At 45.3% G+C, this 18126-nt stretch overlaps 1 protein-coding gene across 1 annotated transcript; it reads right to left on the bottom strand.

Moving 5' to 3' along the window:
• Positions 1 to 369: 369 nt before the first annotated feature.
• Positions 370 to 14134, bottom strand: LOC110926798. Its single transcript, XM_035982170.1, has 4 exons — positions 13344 to 14134; positions 12502 to 13295; positions 564 to 1048; positions 370 to 378 (listed from the first exon to the last, which is right to left on the bottom strand). The coding sequence occupies exons 1-4, from the start codon at positions 14132 to 14134 to the stop codon at positions 370 to 372; spliced, it is 2079 nt and encodes a 692-aa protein (XP_035838063.1).
• Between the last annotated feature and the right edge of the window lie 3992 nt (positions 14135 to 18126).

An 18126-nucleotide genomic window follows, 5' to 3' on the forward strand; every position in this document is an offset into this window, starting at 1 on the left:
TCGTTTGAAGATGCTCGAGCAACGATCAACAAACTTACCGCGCAGAGGGAGACCAAGCAGGAGAATAGGGAGAGACAGTGGACTCCCTTAACTAAGACCCCGGCGGAAGTTTTATGTACTGAAGACTACCAATTCAAACCTCCAATCCCCATGAAAAACAAGCGTGGACAAGACCCTGCCCAATACTGTGAGTATCACAAGGACAGTGGTCATACCACCAACAACTTCATTTCTTTACGCACAGAAATAGAAAAAGCCCTTAAGAGCGGCGAACTCACACATTTGCTTCAAAAAGTGCGCAAAGAAATAAAGCAGATAACTCAGGGTGAGGAGGGCCCAAGCAAGAGGGCGAAAACATAAAAGGCAACTCTATGACTTCTTCGCAGGAAAACATGGTTATCAAGATACAGCAGGAAAAATAGAGAGTAAGTTATGTTTCGTCTATTTATATTAGCAAACTTTGTAATGGCCTCCGAGCCATAGACTAGACTAAAAGGAGTTTTGCCAGTACTTGTTTTCGGAATGGTTCGATGAGCCCACAGGATGCTTGGGAGCTCATCTACCCATCCTCTTCTCTTTGTGCCCAGTCGGGCTTTTATCCCATCGACAATACTTTTGTTTACACTTTCAACCTGCCCGTTTCCTTGAGGGTGCGCAACGGAGGAGAAGGTGTGTTCGATTTTCATCTCTTTCATCCACTTCTGGAGGTCGTCAGACGCAAAGTTGGTGCCATTGTCGGTTACAATCTTGAGTGGGAGACCGAACCTGCAGATGATGTGTTCCCAAATAAACTTGCGTACCATCATTGCAGTAGTTGAGGCGAGAGCTTTGGCCTCCACCCATTTAGTAAAGTAATCGACAGCCACGATTATGAACTTGACGGCACCAGGAGCTTCGGGGAAAGGGCCCACCATATCGATCCCCCACTGCTGAAAAGGCCAGGCAGTGGATACAGGGATAAGATCGTTTTTCGGGCGCAGGGTTTTTGGGGAGTGCCTTTGAGAGGAGTCGCATTTGCGCAGCTCCTTTAGAGCGTCAACGTGCATCCCTGGCCAATAGTAACCAGTGTTCATAATCTTCGCAACAACCATGCGCGGGCATGCATGGATTGTAACACCCCGTGTTTTCCAAAGTCAAAGTCAAAGTCAAGTGTTGACTGTTATTGGAATTAAAGATTTATAAAGATTAATTTCATTTTAGTTTCATTTTGATTTTCGTATTATTTGGAGTAAGTGTTGTATAATCAAACTAATCGACCGATAATCGAACTGTGAATCAACGACCGACTGTGAATGGTAGGAAGTAACAATGCAATAAAGCTAGTCAATCAATAACCAAGGTGAATCGAATCAATCATTGAACTCAAGTGTGGGGATTTTAGTACTTTTATACGTGTGCGTGTGCCTTACGTGTTACTTGTGCATGTTTACTTTTATGTTAAAGTGTGTGGTGAATCAATCAAATCAATCGAGACTCAAAGGTGAGTCAAACTCAATGGAAATCGAACCCGAAATGGTTGTAAGGATGCTTGTATGTAGATATAGTAGTTGGAACTAAAAGTAATTTGATTAGGAATTCTATCATCCTCAAATCATCGTTCATCGAACTCGAAATATCGAAGATCATCGCGAAACACTCAAAAACCAGGCAAGCCGATCGAACAGGGCAACCTGATCGAACAGGCTAGCCGATCGAACAGGCTGTTCGATCGGACAGCTGCTCGATCAGGGATGCTGTTCGATCAGCAGACCCTTTCCTCTTTTGGAAGCCTATAAATAGGGCTGTCCTTATCAAGCTTTCCACTTTTGGAAAAGCTCTGACCGACCAGCCTCTTCTTCTCACTAAATCTCAGATTTCTCTCAAACCGGTAAGTATTTCGTTCTAATCCTTGTACGTTTTTGTTCATTAATCGATTCTCCTCCTTTCTATCTTTCAAAACTTGGATTTCATCCATGAAATCACCAAGATCTAGGTGTTCTTGAGTGATGTCATCATGGTGTTCTTGGTGTTCACCAGGAGCTTCATGTTCTTGACTTCATTCAACCATGAATAAGCTAGATCTAACCGATTTCCACATAAATAACCCAAAATCTTCCAAAGATCTTAACATTTCACGGTGGAAAAGGATTGGAAGATGGGTTTTCATCTATCTTTCAACTCTTCTACACTCAAACCGGTGAAAACGAGCTTGAACCGATTTACAAATCAATCTAAACAAACACATGGTTCAAGATTCGGGTTCTACCGAGAGATATACCGATTTCGGGTTAAACGTTAAACTTGGGTTCCAAACCGTCTCTGACCGAGTTTGGGTGATTCCTGCTCGAGTCAGTAGACTAAGTAGGGACTTCAGCTTGGTGGTTCAACTCGTAGTCAAAATATCTCTAAAACATCAACAATTCACGGGAAGAAACAAGTGTTAAGTGATAGGTTAACCAAATCGAGAAGCTGGCCGAACGGCTAGGCTGTTCGATCGAACAGCCCAACCGAACGACTATGCCAGCCGATCGGTTAGGCTAACCGATCGACTAGCACTTAGACCCACCAACTCACCAAAAGTGTAGTATTGACGAGGTACGGTTCGATCGACTACGCCACTCGATTGTAATCATTACTGCTCGAATCATGAGATACTATACTTCAAACACTTAGACTTTTGAAACATTGGAATGTCACCCGATCGAGCATGCCAGCCGATCGAGTGACATATTTGAAAACAATGCAATGCTAACCGATCGGTTGGGCTAACCGATCGAACAGCTGTTCGATCGGCCAACTTGAAAGGTAGTACAAACCATCGTACACAAACACATCCTTCACATCAAAGGAAGAAACAATCCACTTGAAGGAACCAGCCGATCGAGCCAGCCAGCCGATCGAATGGATGTTCGAACGGACTTTCAAACCAATCGAACAGCCCACTCGATCGAACTGCTGTCCGATCGAATGGCCTATTCGATCCAAGTACATTGTTTACTTTTTCCGCGTTACTCATCATTGTGTTATCAAACTATTCAGGCTAACCTATTCTCAGTGCTCCCTTCAATCCACAACCAACCACTGTGAGTATACTCGATCCCTTTTTGCTTTCAGCACTTTTGGGTGTTACATACGTAAACTATCAAAATCACAATCAAAACAAACTATTTGAACGCTAACCTACTTGCATGTATTACTTGTCTAAATGATTGCTGTTTATTATGTTTACACGTGGAGTGCTATCTGCCTGCTTTAGCAACGTAGTACTATAGTTTGGACTCAGCACCCGTTCACACGGGGGTTGCTAAGGACAATTACTTGCATGGATTACGGTGGTAATCATGTATTGCGAACTGTCTCGGACAGTCAACTCGAAGTCGTTGGTATCGATGGTCCCATGTTGATAATTTACATACATCGTTTGCCCTTGTGTACGTGCTTGGTTATGCGTAAACTATTCGAACTTTATATGCTATATCAAACTTGTGTACTCACCTTTACATTATATGTATTGACTGTTATTTTAACGTATGTGACAGGTGTTTAAGCTACTAGTGTGCTAGGGAAGCGAGGCAATAATAAGCTTCTAGGAGTTCGTGGCCTTAGGACAGTGTCCACGTACCTGATCCAGGGCCATAATTATCTGTAGATCTTGCACTGGCACCTGTAGTCAGTAAGATCTATAGTTAGCAGTCTAGAAGTCTTAAAACAATATTTACTTTCGGTCTGTAATAATTAAGAACATGAGTTGTCGGAACAGTTCCCATATTGTTTGGTTGATTTCTATGATAACTTGTTATTGTTTGGTGCACGGTATGGGACGTGTTATATAACTGAATTGTATGATAGTTGTTGTGGAAACTTCTGAACAATCTGTTTCGCTCAGTGCCGCGCCCCGATGATTCCGCCATCGGTTGGGGTGTGACAGATTGGTATCAGAGCCATAACTATAGGGAATTAGGTTAGACACGATCTAGTCCGGATCGCTGTCTTAGAGACCTAGACTATAGTTAGGAACCAAGAGACCAAGTTTATGTGCTTATTTTATGTTGTTTCCTTCTATTCTATCATTACATCCGAACTCCGAGCCAAATTTTGTAATTTGGACGGGATTAGGAGTGAAACCCGCAAATTCCTGCCTAAATTACAAATTTTTGCCAATTACTTTGTGCAAATTTCCATCAACAAACGGGGGAGAATTATACCAAATTAGGGCTGAAACCCGTAATTTGATGAAAAGTTTCCTCTAAATTTTCTTAAAACAAGGAAGAAATTGCTGAGCTAGGGGTGAAACCCTAACCTTGGCAGTTATTCCGATTTTATTTCATCTCGCCAAGGCAATTGACGGACTCCAACGACCTGAACTCACGAGTATGGCCTAGGATACGCATGCGTAATGCCCAAGAATCGAGGCAGAAACATGTCCCCTAGAGTCGAAAGTGACGACAAGTCAACTGTGAATAGTTAAATTGCCATGGTTAGTCAAAGTCTAGTAGCCGCAGACAATCCATTTTCCGATTTTGAGAGTGTTGCTTTGTTGATTTTATATGATTTACCTGTTTACGTGTTTTAAAATTTGTTGGTTACTCCATTTGTTATCAATCTGCGTGACCTTTGTTGCTATCCTATCTCGATTCAAATCCCTGTTGATGTGATCTAAACGAAACCAGTGTGCTATGCTACGCTATACGACTAAGTTAGACGATACAATGTGATGCTATCCGATACGCAAAACGAACGACACTCGACTTGTGGATTATAGGTCTCTGTTTTCTGACCGCCTCTGTGATAAAAATGCGTACGTGTTTAGGAAATTAAGTGCCCTACTTGCTTAATTGCTTATGTGCCCTAATTGCTTCTGTGCTTAAGTGCCTCTATGATTATGTGCTTATGTGATTATATGTGTTACGTGACGAGAGATGCGACGTGATTCTAAGCTTTAGAGATCTAAGAACGTGTGAGACTCGAATTCGTTGTGTTGAGCCTGTGACGATGTCTATTGCAGACCATGTCGTCATCTGGACAACCTAGATCACGCTCACGTCTTACCCGCCAGGAGAAAAGAGATCGACGTCTGGCTGCTATCATCTCTAAGACCCTGGCAAAAGCCGTCAGTGATGTGTTCGAGAACGCAAGCAAGTCATCTGAGGAATCCCGAACCCTCACGCCCAAAGATCCCAACAAAGCTACTTTTAGCTTCAAACAATTCAAGGCATGTGGGCCAAAAGAGTTTACCGGTGAAGATGGCCCTACGGCTCTGTTTCATTGGTTTGACTCGGTAGAAGTCACCCTTCGTCAAAGCGGATGCCCAGATCACCTCCGTACTCTCAATGCTACTGGTGTCTTCCAGTCACGAGCTTTAGACTGGTGGACCGCAGAAAGGAACAAGCGCGGGAACGACGCTGCATACGAGCTGACGTGGAAGGAATTGAAAGCGATCATGATGGACGAGTTCTGTCCTCCCCACGAACGCCAAAAGTTGGAGGATGAGTTCTGGGGTATCAAGAAAAAGGAGGGGGACAATGCTGGTCTTACCGCCCGTTTCAAGCAATTGAGTATCATATGTCCCGACCAGGTCAAGACTTCTGACATGACCATCAAGAAATACATCCGTGCTCTCCCGGATTGTGTCGCAGATTTTGTTCACGCCTCCAAGCCCGCAACGATCGAGGAAACCTACCTACTCGCCGCTGAGATTAACGACAAGCGGGTGAAGGCTGGTTTCTGGGATAAACAAACCAAGTCTCTGCATCAAGTCACCGCAGCATCAACCGATAACACCACTGCCCAAGCCTCCAAGCCTTCAAGAAGAAGAAAGAAGAACAAGAGTTGCGCTGCCGCAACCACTGCTGCTCCACTACAGTCTGTATCAGCCCAGCAGCAACCGCCACAGCGTTCAGCGCCAGTGATCAATGCGCCGCCAGCAAAGCGTGCGTACACCGGCCCCCACCCACTCTGTGCTACATGTTCTTATCATCACCCGGTGGGTGTGGCCTGCCGATTCTGTACCCACTGCAACGTCTACGGGCATTTCACTGCGAGTTGCCGCTATGGTCCCCGTCAAGCTCAAGCTCAAGCCGCTGTCAACCAGGCTCTACTCCCAGCTCCTCAAGCTCCTCAAGCTGCACAGGCCCCGGCAAACAATGTTCGGACCTGCTTTGCATGTGGTGACCCTAACCACTTCGCAAACCGGTGCCCGAACAGGGTAGTGAAACAAGAAGCTCAACAACCCCAGCAACAACAACAACAGCCTCAACAGCAAGCAGCTCACGCCAGAACCTTCAACATCAATGCACGTCAGGCTCAAGCTGACAACAACGTGGTCAATGGTACGTTCCTCGTGAATGGTATATATGCATCATGTTTGTTTGATACTGGAGCCGATAACTGCTTTGTGTCCTTTGAATTTGAGAAGCTTCTTAGACGTAAGCGTTCTTATCTTTCGACACCCTTCGAAGTAGAAATCGCTACCGGAAGAACCATTGTTGTCAATTCTGTGCTCCGTGATTGTACTCTCGAGCTCAACAATCATATATTTCCGATTAATCTCATTCCAATGCAGCTCGGAAGTTTCGATGTCATAGTAGGCATGGACTTTCTTCGTGAAAACCATGCTGAAGTTGTGTGTGCTGATAAGATGATTCGTTTTGTGCTAGCCAGTGGTGATATTCTATGTGTTTATGGTGAAACTACTGCAAAAGATCTCAAGCTCATGTCCTGTCTTCAAGCTCGCAAATATCTCCGCAAGGAATATCGAGCCTTCTTGGCCAACATTGTTGTAGCAGAGACGGACAAGAAAAAGAAAGTTGAAGTCAAGGATGTCCCCGTTGTCCGAGAATTTCCCCAGGTATTCCCTGATGATCTTCCTGGATTACCTCCAAGCCGTGATATCGACTTTCGAATCGACCTTATTCCAGGAGCCAACCCAGTAGCCAAAGCTCCGTATCGACTCGCTCCATCTGAGATGCGAGAACTCTCAAACCAACTCCAAGAGTTACTTGAAAAAGGCTTCATTCGCCCGAGCACTTCTCCATGGGGCGCACCAGTCCTTTTCGTCAAAAAGAAGGACGGGTCGTTCCGGATGTGCATCGATTACCGGGAATTGAACAAGCTGACCATCAAGAACCGATACCCCCTACCAAGAATCGATGATCTGTTTGACCAACTACAAGGTGCTCAGTGTTTCTCCAAGATTGATCTACGATCAGGCTACCATCAGTTGCGGATTCAAGAGGAAGACATACCCAAAACCGCTTTCCGAACTCGATACGGCCACTACGAATTTGTTGTCATGCCTTTTGGTTTGACCAACGCACCCGCGGTCTTTATGGATCTGATGAATCGCGTGTGTAAACCGTTCTTAGACCGTTTTGTCATTGTATTCATCGACGATGTCCTGATCTATTCCAGATCGAGGGCCGAACATGCGCAGCATTTGCGATTGGTTCTCGAGTTGCTTCAGGGAAACCAACTCTACGCCAAATTCTTCAAGTGTGAGTTCTGGTTGGAGGAGGTTCAATTTCTGGGTCACATTATGAATAGTCGGGGTATACACGTTGATCCTGCAAAGATTGAGGCAGTCAAGGGATGGGTTACGCCAAAGAATCCGTCAGAAGTTCGCTCTTTTCTCGGATTAGCTGGTTACTATCGACGATTCATCGAAGGATTCTCAAAGATTGCTGTACCGCTTACCTCCCTTACTCATAAAGACAAGCCTTTTGTGTGGGGAACCGCGCAGGAGACTGCTTTCCAAACCCTCAAACACATGCTGTGCCATGCACCAGTTCTTACACTGCCGGACGGAAGCGACGACTTCGTTGTCTATTGTGATGCTTCAAACCTTGGACTTGGCTGTGTTCTCATGCAACGAGACAAGGTTATAGCTTACGCGTCTCGACAGCTCAAAATCCACGAGAAGAACTATACAACCCATGACCTCGAGCTAGGTGCGGTTGTCTTTGCCTTAAAGATTTGGCGACACTACCTGTATGGTACAAGGTGTACGATCTTCACCGATCACAAGAGCCTACAACATATCTTTAATCAGAGAGAACTCAATATGCGTCAACGCCGATGGGTAGAACTTCTCAACGACTACGACTGTGAGATCCGTTATCACCCAGGCAAGGCGAATGTAGTTGCAGACGCCCTCAGCAGAAAGAATTACGTGATAGGTGTCCGAAACATCCAGGCTCAGTATAACCTCGAAGCTCTCATCCGCGAAGCACAACACGCTTGCTTCAACGAGCGTACGTTGAAGAAAGAACGAATCTATCACGATGGAACTCAACTTGTGAGCAAAGCCAACGGGATATTCTACTATCTGGACCGAATCTGGGTTCCGAGGAGGACAGGTTTACGAAAGATCATCATGAACGAAGCCCACAAATCCCGATATTCCATTCATCCCGGTGCGGACAAAATGTACCAGGACCTTCGCTACAAGTACTGGTGGCCTGGGATGAAAAGGGATATTGCTCTATATGTTGGTAGCTGTTTAACTTGTGCAAGAGTAAAGGCTGAACACCAAAGACCTTCAGGCTTACTCGAACAACCGCCGATACCCGTATGGAAGTGGGAAAGCATAGCCATGGATTTCATAACTAAGCTTCCGACCACGCCATCAGGTCACGACAGTATTTGGGTTATAGTCGACCGTCTAACCAAATCAGCCCACTTTTTGCCAATACGAGAAGACTACAAGGTGGCCAAGCTAGCCCAAATCTACACCGACGAGATCATTAAGAATCATGGTACGCCTCGAGACATCATTTCGGATCGCGATGCTCGGTTTACATCGAGATTGTGGGAAACTTTTCAAGCAGCTCTAGGTACGGCGCTGAATTTGAGTACCGCATTCCACCCGCAAACCGACGGGCAGACTGAAAGAACGATACGTACTATTGAAGACATGCTCCGTGCGTGTGTTATCGATTTTGGTGGTAGTTGGAGCAAACACCTGCCATTGGTCGAATTTTCGTACAATAATAGCTATCACTCCAGCATCGAAATGGCACCTTTCGAAGCCTTGTATGGTAGGAGATGTCGCTCGCCTATTGTATGGCACGAGGTCGGTCATTCACAATTAACTGGGCCCGAGATTCTGCAAGAAACGACTGACAAGATCCACCAGATAAGGGAAAATTTGGTGAAGGCCCGGGACAGACAAAAGATGTACGCCGATAAACGACGCAGGCCCCGCGAATTTGCAGTTGGCGACTACGTGCTCCTAAAGGTATCACCTTGGAAGGGAGTAGTCCGATTCGGCAAAAGAGGGAAACTTGCTCCTCGATTTGTTGGACCTTTTAAGATTCTGGAAAGGATCGGTAAAGTTGCCTACAAACTCGAATTACCGGAGGAACTCAGCAATGTCCACCCGACTTTCCATATTTCAAACCTTCGGAAATGCGTAGCCGACCACGACGCAATAATACCACTCGACGATCTTCAGGTCAATGAGACACTACACTTCGTGGAAAAGCCTGTCGAAATCATGGACCGACAGACCAAGCAACTCAGACGCTCCCGCATTCCTATTGTAAAAGTACGATGGGAAGGCAAACGAGGCGCGGAGTTCACTTGGGAACTCGAAAGTGACATGAAGGCCAAGTACCCGCAGTTATTCAGATAGATCTGAAGCATCAAATTGGTAAAATCACACGGCGATGTACGGTTCTCGGCCTAATTTCGGGACGAAATTCCCTAAAGGAGGGGAGACTGTAACACCCCGTGTTTTCCAAAGTCAAAGTCAAAGTCAAGTGTTGACTGTTATTGGAATTAAAGATTTATAAAGATTAATTTCATTTTAGTTTCATTTTGATTTTCGTATTATTTGGAGTAAGTGTTGTATAATCAAACTAATCGACCGATAATCGAACTGTGAATCAACGACCGACTGTGAATGGTAGGAAGTAACAATGCAATAAAGCTAGTCAATCAATAACCAAGGTGAATCGAATCAATCATTGAACTCAAGTGTGGGGATTTTAGTACTTTTATACGTGTGCGTGTGCCTTACGTGTTACTTGTGCATGTTTACTTTTATGTTAAAGTGTGTGGTGAATCAATCAAATCAATCGAGACTCAAAGGTGAGTCAAACTCAATGGAAATCGAACCCGAAATGGTTGTAAGGATGCTTGTATGTAGATATAGTAGTTGGAACTAAAAGTAATTTGATTAGGAATTCTATCATCCTCAAATCATCGTTCATCGAACTCGAAATATCGAAGATCATCGCGAAACACTCAAAAACCAGGCAAGCCGATCGAACAGGGCAGCCTGATCGAACAGGCTAGCCGATCGAACAGGCTGTTCGATCGGACAGGTGCTCGATCAGGGATGCTGTTCGATCAGCAGACCCTTTCCTCTTTTGGAAGCCTATAAATAGGGCTGTCCTTATCAAGCTTTCCACTTTTGGAAAAGCTCTGACCGACCAGCCTCTTCTTCTCACTAAATCTCAGATTTCTCTCAAACCGGTAAGTATTTCGTTCTAATCCTTGTACGTTTTTGTTCATTAATCGATTCTCCTCCTTTCTATCTTTCAAAACTTGGATTTCATCCATGAAATCACCAAGATCTAGGTGTTCTTGAGTGATGTCATCATGGTGTTCTTGGTGTTCACCAGGAGCTTCATGTTCTTGACTTCATTCAACCATGAATAAGCTAGATCTAACCGATTTCCACATAAATAACCCAAAATCTTCCAAAGATCTTAACATTTCACGGTGGAAAAGGATTGGAAGATGGGTTTTCATCTATCTTTCAACTCTTCTACACTCAAACCGGTGAAAACGAGCTTGAACCGATTTACAAATCAATCTAAACAAACACATGGTTCAAGATTCGGGTTCTACCGAGAGATATACCGATTTCGGGTTAAACGTTAAACTTGGGTTCCAAACCGTCTCTGACCGAGTTTGGGTGATTCCTGCTCGAGTCAGTAGACTAAGTAGGGACTTCAGCTTGGTGGTTCAACTCGTAGTCAAAATATCTCTAAAACATCAACAATTCACGGGAAGAAACAAGTGTTAAGTGATAGGTTAACCAAATCGAGAAGCTGGCCGAACGGCTAGGCTGTTCGATCGAACAGCCCAACCGAACGACTATGCCAGCCGATCGGTTAGGCTAACCGATCGACTAGCACTTAGACCCACCAACTCACCAAAAGTGTAGTATTGACGAGGTACGGTTCGATCGACTACGCCACTCGATTGTAATCATTACTGCTCGAATCATGAGATACTATACTTCAAACACTTAGACTTTTGAAACATTGGAATGTCACCCGATCGAGCATGCCAGCCGATCGAGTGACATATTTGAAAACAATACAATGCTAACCGATCGGTTGGGCTAACCGATCGAACAGCTGTTCGATCGGCCAACTTGAAAGGTAGTACAAACCATCGTACACAAACACATCCTTCACATCAAAGGAAGAAACAATCCACTTGAAGGAACCAGCCGATCGAGCCAGCCAGCCGATCGAATGGATGTTCGAACGGACTTTCAAACCAATCGAACAGCCCACTCGATCGAACTGCTGTCCGATCGAATGGCCTATTCGATCCAAGTACATTGTTTACTTTTTCCGCGTTACTCATCATTGTGTTATCAAACTATTCAGGCTAACCTATTCTCAGTGCTCCCTTCAATCCACAACCAACCACTGTGAGTATACTCGATCCCTTTTTGCTTTCAGCACTTTTGGGTGTTACATACGTAAACTATCAAAATCACAATCAAAACAAACTATTTGAACGCTAACCTACTTGCATGTATTACTTGTCTAAATGATTGCTGTTTATTATGTTTACACGTGGAGTGCTATCTGCCTGCTTTAGCAACGTAGTACTATAGTTTGGACTCAGCACCCGTTCACACGGGGGTTGCTAAGGACAATTACTTGCATGGATTACGGTGGTAATCATGTATTGCGAACTGTCTCGGACAGTCAACTCGAAGTCGTTGGTATCGATGGTCCCATGTTGATAATTTACATACATCGTTTGCCCTTGTGTACGTGCTTGGTTATGCGTAAACTATTCGAACTTTATATGCTATATCAAACTTGTGTACTCACCTTTACATTATATGTATTGACTGTTATTTTAACGTATGTGACAGGTGTTTAAGCTACTAGTGTGCTAGGGAAGCGAGGCAATAATAAGCTTCTAGGAGTTCGTGGCCTTAGGACAGTGTCCACGTACCTGATCCAGGGCCATAATTATCTGTAGATCTTGCACTGGCACCTGTAGTCAGTAAGATCTATAGTTAGCAGTCTAGAAGTCTTAAAACAATATTTACTTTCGGTCTGTAATAATTAAGAACATGAGTTGTCGGAACAGTTCCCATATTGTTTGGTTGATTTCTATGATAACTTGTTATTGTTTGGTGCACGGTATGGGACGTGTTATATAACTGAATTGTATGATAGTTGTTGTGGAAACTTCTGAACAATCTGTTTCGCTCAGTGCCGCGCCCCGATGATTCCGCCATCGGTTGGGGTGTGACATGGATGCCATAGATTCCTTCATGAATCTCCCTAACCAAGTAATTCGCATCTTGGGGGTCCACGCAGAGTGGCCCTAAGAAGGATTTTCGGTACAAGATATCGCCATTCATCTCATAATGCAAGGCCTTGTTCTGAATTTTCCTTGCCTCTGCTTTGCTCTCAGGGAGTATTCCATCTTGCAAATACTGGATTATAGGGGTCATCCAAGATGATTGCCCTATCTCTATCACATTCACTTGATGCAGCAGAACCGACGGGTTTTTTAATACTTTGATTCTTACATCTTTGGCGAGATGCTGAAAAGAAGTTGACGCGAGCTTGCTCAAGGCGTCTACTGGTTTGTTCTCTGAGCGATTAATATGCACTACCTTGTAGGACTTGAATTGTTGAAGCAACTCTTTTGCTTGATCTAAGTACAAAGCCATAACTTCGCCCTTTGCAACGTATAGTCCGCTGATTTGGCTGGCGATCAAGAGTGAATCAACATGCGCTCGCAGATTTTGAGCTCCCATCTTTTCGGCGAGGCGCAAGCCTACCAAGAATGCCTCGTATTCCGCCTCGTTGTTGGTATTCTTGAAATCCAACTTGATGGCGTATGTAAATTCATGTTTCTTAGGGCTCACAAGGCACAATCCAGCTCCTGCGCCATCTTCGTTTGAGGCCCCATCAGTGTACAGCAACCATAACTCATTGGACGTGTCTTTCACGGGAGTCTCAACAATCTCACAATCCTTGATTTTATCCACTGGGACTTCTGTGACGAAGTCCGCTAGAACTTGACCCTTGATGGCTGGGCACGGCCTGTACAAGATGTTGTGGCCCCCCAGCTCGATCGCTTACTTTGCTTACCGCCCAGACGTCTCTGGTTTTTGCAATATTGTGCCGATGTGAAAGTTGGTTAGTACTGTGATCACGTGCCCTGTAAAGTATCTGCGCAGCCTTCTAGAGGCGTGTAGCAGCGCAAGTACCAACTTTTCCATTGTTGAATATCTCGTTTCTGGATCGGTAAGCACCCTACTCACGTAATATATTGGAGTCTGCACTCCATCTCTCTCCACCAATAATACCGACCCAACCGCCTTGTCCGAAGAGGACAAGTACAGGATGAGTGGTTCCTTCTCAAATGGCGCGGTCAGAGTAGGGAGCTTTATCAAACATTCTTTCATCTGTTGAAATGCGGTTTCTGCCTCTGGCGTCCATTTGAATTCTTGATTTTTTACGCAGTTGCGCAGAGTGCTGATAAAAGGGTATGACTTTGCCGCATGGTTTGATAGAAATCGATTAAGCGCGGCTAGACGACCGACCAATCGTTGCATTTCTTTGATTGTTCGAGGTGACGGCATTCGCTCTATGGCTTGAACTTTTTCTGGGTTAACTTTAAAGCCGCCATTTGTGACCACGAAGCCCAAGAATTTGCCTTCTTCCATACCAAAGGAACATTTGGCTGGATTCAGTTTCATATTCACGCTTCTCAACGAGTTGAACGTTTTCTCGATATCTTTTAACATTTGGTCCTCCTCAGGACTTTTAATCACCAGATCATCGATGTACACCTCGATATGCTTCCCAATATCTTCCGCAAAGATTTTGTCCATCAGGCGCTGGTATGTTGCGCCAGCGTTTTTGAGACCGAACGACATCTTTGTGTAACAGAAGCTTCCGAGGTCGGTTCAAAAAGTTGTCTTGTCTTCATCCTCCAGCTTCATCTGGACTTGATGATAACCTTTGTAGCAGTCCAGAAAACATTTCCATCTGTATGGTGCGAGAGAGTCTATCTTTTTGTCGATCTTAGGCAAAGAGTAGCAGTCTTTAGGGCATGCCTTGTTGAGATCGGTATAATCGACACACATTCTCCATCCTCCATTCGACTTCTCCACTATCACGGGATTTGCAACCCAACTCTGATAGCGCACCTCTCTTAAGATTCATGCTTTTAACAGCTCACAGAGTTGCTCATTCATTGCCTTGGTCTTATCCGCCACTAGACTGCGCCTTTTCTTTGTACTTTTGGTTCAACGGAGGGATAAGTGTTCAGAAAATGCTCGGTAACGTCGCGCGGGACACCGGTCATGTCTGCCGGAGTCCAGGCAAAAATGTCCATATTCCTGAACAAAAGTTGTTTGTGGTGCGTCCTGATGTTTGGTGAGATCGCGTGGCCTATTGTCATCGTTTGCTCTAGGTATTTGCGATTTAAGACCCACTTCTCCGGTTCAGTTGTTGAAACTTTCGCCGCTTTGGTTGGGCGCGCATCCTCTGTCGACATTACCTCCTTTTTTGCATATGTGATCGCCACACCCATCTCAGTTGGAAACCCGATGGCTGAGTGGGGTGTGGAGGTTACCATGTTCAACTCTCCTTGGGTTTCTCTCCCGATCAAAACATCATGCCTTGATTTGACAGGCATCACCATGAAGTTGACAATTGTTGTTCTTGAATGTTTTCCGTCAGACAGCTTGACGGGGAAGCTGATTTGGCCAAGTGGGAAGACCATTTCGTTGCAGAACTCTGACAGAGGGTAGTCGACTGACTCAAGTCTCGCTTTATCTTCATCATCAAAATGATTAAAGCATGCTCATAGATGATATTCGCTGTACTTCCCAGATCAATGAATACGTATTATGTTTCGTAATGGCCCAACAATACCGGTAATGACGACGGGGCACGTGGCGCGTGGACCCCCGCGTACTAACGGGAAGATGACCTGTTGCTCTTGCCATGCTGGTTCGAAAGGTCGCTTGCCTTTATCTCTTGAGCTATATCTTGGTCCGTTGACCATGTGTGTTTCCAAGCGTCTAACCTTTTTCTCTCTTCCATCATTGTTGCGCTGAATCTGACGTGTCTCTTTGCGCATGTTCTTTACCAGATGGCTTAGCTTTCCACTTTTCAATGTTTTTTTGATTTCTTACCTTAAGCTGATACAGTCATCTGTCAGATGACCTGTATCCTTGTGGAAGTCACAGTACAGGTTGGGGTCCTGCCCCTTCATGTTCGTCATAGGCCTGGGAGCCTTAAAATCATGGTTCTTCGTCATGAGCACCTCTTTTGGTGTCTTTATGAGCGGAGTCCAGTGTTTTTCTTGATTCTCGTTCCTGACTGCCTTTCGATAACCAATTCGATCAATAGTGTCTCGCGCGTCTTCTCTGTATCGAGGTCGCTCGTCATAACCGCTGGAATGGCTGGCTTTCCATCCAGGGTTTTTGCCTTTGTTGCGCCTGTTGTTATCGCGCGAGCTTCCTTTGGAAAATCTATCTTCAGTGTAAGAGTTCTTGTGACTGGCCAATGACTCCTCAGTTTGCGCGACTATCTTCGCAGCTTCCTTGAGCTTATCCCATTCCTTGGGCATTCCATCTTTTCCCGTGATAGTCCTGATGAGGCTATCACAGCGAATGGATTTCTTGAAGTGAGCGCACATGAGCTATTCGCTTACACCACCGATTTCCAAACACTCCTTATTAAAGCGAGTGATGAAATCTTCTAAACCTTTGTTCTCTATGCGCCAAATGTCTGTTACCTCAGCTGTGTCGCGCTGGTAACGTCTTTGCTGACTGAAGTGATTCACAAACTGTGTTCTGAAATCAACCCACGACTTGATCTTTCCTGGAGGGAGGTTGTCAGACCAGGCGCGAGTAGCCCCAGTAAAAGTTTGGATAAAAAAATGGCACCACATAGGCATATTCCATCCTCCCATGTAACCAACGCTTGTGAAAACTCTAACGTGATCATCAGGATCAGTCAGCCCATTAAACTTTCCAACTATTGGAGGCAATTTTTCTCTTGATAGCGGCGCTAGAGCGATCTTTGGGATGAACTTTGAATGTTCTGCAGCTTCACCTGGTCGATAGGCGAGGCGGAAGTCTCGCTCTGCCTCTTCACTGTATCCGACGTGCTGCCTTGGCTTGTAGTATTCATGGTTCTTCTTTAAGCGGTTGAAGACTAAGGACCCTTCATCATCTTGCCAAGTTGGATCGTTTGGGTCTGTGTCATCCCACTCATTATTCAAGTTGCGCGCCCCAAGCCGGGTCTGAATTGGGCCTCTTTGCACATTTGACGGATAGTCATAATAGCTTTCTATCTCTCCCCGTGTGTCGCGCGTGTCATGCATGCTCGGCCTTCTCGTGGGGGGAGGTCTGTTAGCTCTTCCTTGGATGTTTTGCTGTGGGGGTATCTGGCGCGCCCCCTGACTCGGACCTGGGGGTGTAACCAAAGATGGTTCTGCTTGTAAGACTGCTTGTTGTGCGCTCAAAGATTGATACGCAGCATTGATGGTAGCAATTTGCTTGGCGTACCAAGAGGCTGGAGTTTCGCTTTCAGGTAGCCCTAATAGCGCCGAAATGTTCTGAGGTGGAGCTGGATTTGAAGTTCCAGCACCATTGTTTCCTGGGGTTACCGTCTGAGTGATGCGAGTGATGCTCGCGCGGGGTCCCCCAGTGTTGGTTACTTCGATTTCACTGATTTCTTCTATATGTTGGGCTAGGACGTTTTGATTGTCCTCCCCCAACACTACATTAGAGTTTGTTCCAAAACCAAAATCAGGAACGATTCCTTGACCAGCCATGATCGAAGGAAAATCGACTTAGAAAACTCAATAAAAGAAGATGAAAGTGATTTGCAAAAAAACCGGTGGGCGCCAATGAAGAAACACGGAACTAATTTTAGGTCAATTAGTTTGGTTTATGTTTCTACCATAAGGGTTAATCTTCTTATCACTTTCTGATCTTCTTAATGATCCGCTAATCCTGCAAAATAGAACACCGTTAGCTCGTTAAGAGGGGAATATGGGGGTTTCCCTCTTAACCAGATTCTGGCATGAGAATAAGCGACTGTTTTGAGTAGATAAATGTGTATTAAGAGTGAGAGTGAAGGGAATAGAATGTTTAACCTGTGAACTAAGGTCTCTATTTATAGCCGGAGAGGTGTAAGAGGATGTGGGCTGATGGGCCTTGGGCCGGAAGGCGACAACATAGCGGATATGCCCCTTGTCTCACTGGTGTCGACCGTTAGTGGCTTCTAGAAGTTCTCCGGTGCTGGCGCACCGTGATTAGAGCCACATGTCACTGTTGTCGGCCTTGTTGTCCCTCTGCCATCAGCAGGTAAGTGGAGATCATGGGGCAGGTGTCTCTGCCCTGTGATTGGTGCTACGTAGGCGTCCTTAAGTACTTTCTATCTCCTGCACGTCAGACGATCGTGGAGCTCTTTTTTAGAACACGGAACTAGCCCGCGTAGGGTATGGGTGGTTGGAGGCTCTTTTTCAGAATGCTAAGTGTTGAATGTGGTTTTCTCTTGTTTAGACCTCGCGCGAGATCCATATATGATGACATAACCCGCGCGAGGTTGGCAGTAAGCAATTTGAGGAATAAGGAGTATGGTCCTGCGCGCGACATGCATGAAGGTCTGCGCGACTTTTTGGGACCATACCCCTTCAGAATCCAACATATATCAGGGTGTCCGGTGTGGGTGCGACAAAGGGTTCGGCAAAGGCGGTTGCCGTGCGGCAAACACCGCCGCCTACCCTTTGCCGATGCGGTTTGTTTGCTGAATCGGTGAGGGCTTACCGTGCGGTGAAGGGAGGGTATGAGAGAGAGAGGGTAGTGTGGGGTGGGGTCCATTGCAATCTCAAACAATCACACCTTTT

Source organism: Helianthus annuus, chromosome 2 (genome assembly GCF_002127325.2).
Source record: "Helianthus annuus cultivar XRQ/B chromosome 2, HanXRQr2.0-SUNRISE, whole genome shotgun sequence".
In the NCBI taxonomy this organism is placed as follows: Eukaryota; Viridiplantae; Streptophyta; class Magnoliopsida; order Asterales; family Asteraceae; genus Helianthus; species Helianthus annuus.